Source organism: Plasmodium sp. gorilla clade G2 (genome assembly GCF_900097015.1).
Source record: "Plasmodium sp. gorilla clade G2 genome assembly, chromosome: 13".
Taxonomy (NCBI): Eukaryota; Apicomplexa; class Aconoidasida; order Haemosporida; family Plasmodiidae; genus Plasmodium; species Plasmodium adleri (nom. inval.).
The window spans coordinates 1,101,902-1,110,253 of NC_041705.1; the positions used below are offsets into that span (position 1 = coordinate 1,101,902).

General features: G+C 18.6%; 2 protein-coding genes across 2 annotated transcripts; both read right to left on the minus strand.

Annotated features, from left to right (window-relative positions):
* Positions 1-344: 344 nt before the first annotated feature.
* On the minus strand, positions 345-3,431 carry PADL01_1327500 (alpha/beta-hydrolase, putative; the record flags this gene model as incomplete). The annotated part of the gene is made up of 1 exon (XM_028683823.1): positions 345-3,431. The coding sequence occupies one exon, from the start codon at positions 3,429-3,431 to the stop codon at positions 345-347; it is 3,087 nt and encodes a 1,028-aa protein (XP_028539963.1).
* Positions 3,432-5,881: 2,450 nt separating this feature from the next.
* Positions 5,882-7,904, minus strand: PADL01_1327600 (conserved Plasmodium protein, unknown function; the record flags this gene model as incomplete). The annotated part of the gene is made up of 9 exons (XM_028683824.1): positions 5,882-6,091; positions 6,209-6,259; positions 6,338-6,471; positions 6,558-6,647; positions 6,825-6,914; positions 7,010-7,210; positions 7,354-7,429; positions 7,559-7,750; positions 7,857-7,904. The coding sequence occupies 9 exons, from the start codon at positions 7,902-7,904 to the stop codon at positions 5,882-5,884; spliced, it is 1,092 nt and encodes a 363-aa protein (XP_028539964.1).
* Positions 7,905-8,352: the final 448 nt, after the last annotated feature.

Sequence of the window (8,352 nt, forward strand, 5' to 3'; positions counted from 1 at the left end):
TTTTAAAATATAAATAAAATATATATATATATATATATATATATATATATATTTATTTATTTATTTATTTGTTTCCATTTAAATATATCCCTAATTTGGGGGGGGAGAGGGATGGTTAGAAAATATGTTAAATACAAAAAAGATACAAAAAGAGAGTTAAAGAATTCTTGAATCATTTACAATTAAGTACTATCATGATAATAGATAGAGGGTGTGGGAGGGGAGGAAAAATAAATAAATATACATATACATATATATATATATATATATATATATATATATTTATTTATTTATGGTGCAACACGGTTAATAGAATAATTATTCATATTATTACATACAAATATTTATTGAAATATATTATTTAACCAGTTGACTAAAATATTAGCACTTGATTTAGTATCTGGTTCTCCAGGTAAGGTATGACAACCATATTTTAAAATATAAATACTCAATTTTTTATATTTGTCTTGTTCTTTTGTAAGTTGACAATTTTTGTTATTTTTTTTTAATATAAAATTTTTATAGTGTCCATGGTCAAAAGGATTCCATAATTCTTTTTCATTTTTAAAAATATTTATTTTTGATAATTTAATATATGAGTTTTCAAAAAATTTACTAGATGTCTGATTTGAGTAATCTAAAGAATTGTATGAATTAGCTTGTGTATAATCTGCTTTTTCATACGATTGCATTAATTTATGTATTTCTATTTTCCCCTCATCATTATTTAGGGTTTGATAATTGGTACCTTGCATATCTCCTTTATTATTATTATTATTATTATCATCATTTTTATTATTATTATTATTATTGTCATCATTTTTATTAGTTTTATTAATATTAATTTCAGAATTTTCATTGTTATTATCATCATTGATGGTCATCATCATCATAGTATTATTATTTGTTAAGTTTCCATCATTTAAGGTTTTCCCATTTTGATCATCCGTTTCATTATTATTTATGGTGTTATCTTTTGCATTGTTTATACAGGGTGTATTCATAAATGAATTATTTGTTGTATTATCTGTATCTTTTGAAATAAGGTCATTTTGAAAACCTGTAACAATATCATTATTATTATTATTATTATTATCTTGAACTGTGTGAACTGCTGTTAATTTTTGCTTATCCTCCTTAGTACCATAAATATCCGTTTGACCACATTTTTTACTATACCTTTTATTTTTGTTTTTTAATCTTTTTTCTTCCTTTTTATTATAAAGACGTAACATTTTTTTCATAAAATCAATACTTCCTGAAGGGTCCACAATACAATCATGTTTTGATTGAATAACCATAATATCGGTATCACTTTCTTCTACATATTTTAATATATGATATTTTAAACAATTATCAGCTGCACTTACACATTCAGCTGCTATTTTAATATTTAGAGGCCCACAATATTGAAAAGGATCAATTTCAGAATCATGTTTTATCCATGCATATTTTGCATTGCTTTCTTTTACATTAACTTTTAAAAGAGGAAAGAAAAATTTTAGAAATTTTGTTGCAGAAATTAAAAGTTTATTAGATATTTTACTTTTTTGTTTTCCTAAGCTAATCATTGGAGATACAAGTATTAAACATTTTACATATGATTTCCATTCTTTATTTAATCTATTAATAGTTTCTAATGTTCTTAATGCTATACAACCACCCATAGATAATCCCATTATTATTATAGGTTTCATTTCATTTTTTTCTTTCCATTCATTTATAAATATTTCTAATGCTTGTATTGCATCTGATATAAAATTTTCAAAATCTTCAACAAAACATCGTTGATTTCTTGATCCTTCTGATAATCCATGTGATTGATTATCAATACCAAAAAAAGAAAAATTATTTTCATTTAATTTTTCTATCCAACTATTTTTATATGATAAAGTACGTTCTCCACAATTACAATAATTACAAACAACTCCACACATAGAGCAATAATAAACTGTTTTGTCATTACATCCATCGTAATAATAATAATTATTATTATTAATACTATTTTTGCTATTATTACTATTTTTACTATTATTACTATTTTTACTATTATTACTATTATTATTACTATTACTACTATTATAATTCTCATCTATTAATAATACATTATCATCATCTACCATCATATCATCATCACTATTCATTTCATTATCTGAACCTGTTCCTAATCTTTTATCATTATTTAAACCATTTGGATTTTCATTATAATTTGACATACAAGAAGAACATGATAAAAATTTCGTCAATTTCTTTTCTAATGTTTTTTTATCCATTAATTCGGATGAACTACATGATAAGGATGATGTCGTTTCATATATATCTCCTTCGTTTAATACAGATTTCTCAGTCTCATTATTCATAGAATATGATCCTTTACTTTTTATTAAACTGTTTTTTCTTAAATTTTCATATTCCATATTATTGTTATCATTTTCTTTATTTCTTGATAATGTGGATGGATATTTTTCTATATTTATATTTAGTTCTCTCTTTTCTTCTATGCTCTTACATTTTTCATGAGCTATCTCTATGTGCTTATTAATATCTACACCTACATTATCTTCATGCTTTTCATTACTAATTGTATTTGTTACATTATCTTTAATGATAGAATCATCATTATTGTTTCCAGACTCCTTCAATTCGTTTGTATAATTATCTAAATCGTGGTTATTCTCATTACTAACATTATTATTATTATTATCATCACTGGGTTTATTATTATTATTATTATTATCATCACTGGGTTTATTATTATTATTATTATTATTATTATCATCACTGGGTTTATTATTATTATTATCTTCACTGGGTTTATTATTATTATTATCTTCACTGGGTTTACTATTATCTTCACTAGGTTTATCATTATCTTCACTCAGTGTATTATTATTATTATCTTCACTCGATTTATTATTATCTTCACTCGATTTATTATTATCTTCACTCGATTTATTATTATCTTCACTCAGTTTATTATTATCTTCACTCGGTTTACTATTATTATTATTATTATTATCTTCATCCCTTTTTTGAACCCACATAGGACGCCCATAATAATTCAAATATTCATTCCTCAAATGAGATGTGATACCATGTAAGGCAAAAACATATGCTTTCGGATTTTCTGCTTTCCAAGAATATCTAGCTATTTTTAATTTATGTTTATTTGTAAAAAATTGAATTTCTGGATTTCCATCATCATATATTATATAATCATCTTTCTTATATTTTTCTTCATTTAACTCATTCTTAAATTTTGTTTCTGCATTTTGGATCTCTGTTTTATTTTCTTCATTCAAATAATATTTCTTATTATCATTCCTATTCAACCTTTTTATAACATCAATGAAATAATTCTTATTTGTATTATACTCATCATTACATGTATCTTTTGCCGATATATTTTCTTTACCTTTTCCTAGAGCCATTTGATAGACCTTATACACGCATATATAAAATTAAAATACACAAGATTTTTTCTTATTAATTTCTTTTTCTCGTTTTATAAAATTTAAATAAATTCATAAAACCTTTTATACACTGTATTATAATATATATATATATATATAATTATGTGTGGGTGCATATATGTATCATATATATAATTTACCAATACATGACAATATTTAACATATAAATTATATATAATGTCGTATATATATATCGTCAATATACTTTTTTTTAACTTGTACTTTTAAAATATAAATCAAAAAAAAAAAATTTAAAGAGAAAGACAAATATTACATGTACAAATATATTACATATATATATACACATGTCAGTTAAAAAATAAATCTTATTTTTTTATTTTTATTTTTTATACAAAATAAAATGTTCATGTGTATATATATATAATATTAAAATAAAAAAATATATATGCTTTGTATTATATAAAAATATTATATATATATATATATTTATATATAAACACTAATAAAGATGAATTATAGTATTTTTAAAGTATATATTATATTTTAAATTTTCCATATTTATAATTTTATTTTTTTACTTTATATATATATAGATATAGATATAAATATATAGATATATAATATTATTCCAATTATCCAACACATAGAATGTATTATCCTAATAATTTTTTTTTTTTCTTTCAAAAGAAAATTTACAATTTTCCAAAAATAAAATATATATATAAATTACAATAATAAAATGTAATATAATATATACATTTTTTTTTAGTAGGTAAGAAATTACTTTTAAAATAAAGCAATAAAAAATTATATGATTTCAAATAAAGCTTAAACCAAACAAACAAACAAATAAACAAACAAACAATAATTTACACGTATATATATATATATATATATATATATATATATATATATATATATATATATCTATATATATATATATTATATATTATATATTATATATTATATATTATATATTGGTATATATTTTTAAAATAATATTCAAAAAAAAAGCTCAAAAAAAAAATAAATAAAAAAAAATTTATGAATATAAAGGAGAATATAATTTTTTCATTGTTAATTTGGAAGATACTATATACTATTATATATACATGATAAAATGGAGAATCCTAAAAAAAAATTCACATACAAGAAATTTACAAAGAAAATGAAATTATATATATATAAATTAAAATAATAAATCTTTCTATATATATATATATATATATTTATATTACCGTTCTTTTTCTTTCCTTTTCTATTTTTTAATATATATATATTTATACACTTAAAAATGTTATAATCTACTTTTTACTTTTTCCGATGTTTAAACATGTAAAATAAATATTATGGGAAAATAAGATATATATAAATATATGTGTTAATATTATTCCTATTTTATTTTAATTTTACAAATATAAAAATAAACTAATTTTAAACGTTATATTATATAATACTCTTAATATATTTATATTTTTTATATTTATAAATTTAATAACTTGTACGACTTATTATATATATATATATATATTTAATATGAAGAAATATATTTTTATTAACTCGAGAAAATAAATATACTTATTCTAATATTTGGATTATATTTTTTTTAAAATATAAAAAAATTAAGTTCATAATTATATTTTAATAAATACCCTGTTGTGTACCTTTTTTTTTTTTTTTTTTTTTTTTTTTTTTTATGGTTTACTTTATATATATATATATAAAAAAATACTTAATACTTTTAAAATAAAGTTCTATTTAAATTGTACTAAAATTTTTTTATTAAAATAAAGTTATAAAATTATAGTTGTATATGTTATATATATATATATATATTAATAATAAATTTAATTTTTTTTTTTTTTTTTATCCTTTTCTATTTTCTATATATATTTGGTTTGGTTGTTTATTTTATATATTATTTTTAAGGGCGTAAAGAAAATTAAAAGAAAAAGAAAAAAAAAAAAGTTATAAAATAAATAAACTAATTACCTATATAAATATAGAACAACAATGCTTTATCTATACATGCATATATATATATATATATATATATACATATTTTTCTTTTATGTTGTGTGTGTTAGAATAACTACAAATAAGACTTATAAATGACAATTTTTATGAAACTAGGTAAGTTTATATTTTTTATTAAGTACTTTTATCTTTTGTTAATATATAAATATAATTTATTAGTTTTATTTTATTTTATTTTATTATTTTATTTTTTTGGTTATGATGATAGCAAATTTTTCTTCATTCGATTCGAATAACATCAGTATTATGTACTTATGTAGGTGAATATATATATAGTCATAAGGAAATTTTTTCGATTAAAAAAAAAAAAAAAATATATATTTATATATATATAAGATTTTTAATTATACAGTTCATTATTGAAAAAATGTAAATTTTTCTTTTTATTTTTATTTGGCTAGAGATAAAATTTATTTGAATAAACTTACTGATAAGGGCATTTCAATTTTAAACCATTTTGAATATGCATTTCCTTTAATTGAGGAAAGCTCTATTTGATGTTTATATAACTCGTTAAACGATTTTTTTAGATGTTCTCTTTTTTTATCATAAAGAAAAGTTTCTATAACAATTAGCTGGTTTAAAAAAATTTTCCATTTGCAACTCTTTAATGATATCAGCTATATAAACATGAAAATATAAAATTTATAAAATTGATATTTTAAATAATTATATATATATATATATATATATATATATATATATATATATATATATATGTGCATATTTTGTCATACTAGCCTTTTAAAGTGCTCAAACCATTCTTCATTTCCAATCGGAAAACTTTTCTGTAAGACAAAAAATAAATAAATAAACAAATATATATATATATATACATATCTTTAGATATGTAAATAATTTTATACCACTTCATATTTCTTTTCTACTAAATAAATAATTGCATATTGAATTATTTCAATTAGAACAGTAACATTATCAACTTGGAAGAAATCCAAGTTCTCGTAATTTTTTTCTATTAAATCGGATGCATATACAATACCTATCAAAATAAATAAATAAAATAATATAAAGGGTATAAAAGTAATATATATATATATATATATATTTATTTACATTAATTATTACATAGTTCATTCCTGTTTTCATTCTCGTCGATTATAATTTTTAGCAGATCGACAAGAGCTTGCCTGGAAACCCAGCTAGCCATATCATTAGCTTTCCAAAAAAAAAAAAAAAAAAAAAAAAAAAAAAAATAGCCAAAAGTCAGGTAATTATTTTGTGTGTGTGCAAAATAATAATATATTTATAGATAGTTAATAAATAAAAAAAAAATAATAATAATAATAAAATAAAACATATATCTATATTCTTTTTGTAGAAATAATATTTTACGATCTGGTATGAAATAGAAAATTTTTCCTAATAATTCATTTATACAATTATTAATTAATATATTTGTATCACTGTTTTGTTCTACTTGTTCTGTTAAAGAATAAAATATTAAAAAAATATATTTTTTTTTCTCTTTCATATTATTTTAATTTTTTAATTTTTTTTTGTTGAATTGTAGATCCTACTAATAAATATATTAATATGGTTTTTAATTTCTTTATCAAATAAGCTATTACTATCATTTTTTTGCATTAAAAAAATAATAGGATTTGTACAATAATAAATAAGCTTATCCATAAATATTTTGACCATATTATGGATAATATCATTTGCTTCTTTATGTCCTTTCTTATTCATATTATGTGATTTTAATTGATATTTCAGTTCTATATAAAATATAAAATATTATTTATCTGTGATAAATAGACAAATAAAAAAATAAAACCATACATACATACATATATATATATATATATATATATATATATATATATATATATATATGTATATATTTATATATTTTACAAACCATTGTTAAAGGTGCTTATAAAAGATATAATTAATTCGTATTCAATATTTTCATAGTTCAGATCATTTATTTTGCACTAAAAATAATTTGCAAAAGGAAACATGAAAAAAAAAAAAAATTCATATTTATATAAAAGGTTTTTTTTTTTTTTTTCGATATCTTCTTTTATTTATTTATTTATTTATTTTATTTCATTTTCAGAAACCGTATTTGAATATTTAAGGCAAAAATCTTGTAGATTAAAAAACGCCACGTTTATATTTTCTACATTTTCTTTTTTATCAGATAAGGCAAGTGGTGTTATTATATTCTCTTCATTTGCAAAGGTGTCTTTTTTTTTTTCAATTATATTTTTTTTCCTTTGAGATATAATATTTTTAGCTTTATCTAATATTGTCTATTAAATTATAAATTAAATATTTAATATAAATTTTAAAAGGGTCATTCAAAATATATATATATATATTACATACCAATTTTTTTTTATTTTTTTTTTATTTGACCTTTTTTAATTCTCTATTAGTTAAAGCCTTTAAAATTTCATCTTCCATTTTAACAAAAGAAAAGAAAATAATATGGTGATATATAATATATACCAGTTGTATATTTGAAAAAAAAAAAAAAAAAATAAGACCAATTTAATAGGAATGAATATATCCTGAAATAAGACCGATTTTTTTTTATTGAATCATTAATGTGTATAAAGAAAAAAAGGAAAATAATGTTTTATATGAAACAAAAAAAGAAATTGTTTACTTTTTGAGGTGTAGTGGAAAAAAATAATAAAATAAATTATTAATAAAAAATATATTATAGTTATATTATATACTTTAATTTTTGTTATTTTTGGGCTTTAACATTTTTTTTATTTTAATATTTTTCATTTTTGAAAAATGAACAACATATAAAATATAGTTTATATATTTATTGTGATTTATAACGAATATTATAAATCTTAAAAAATAAAGTGAAATATAATTACATTCCATTAAAATGAAC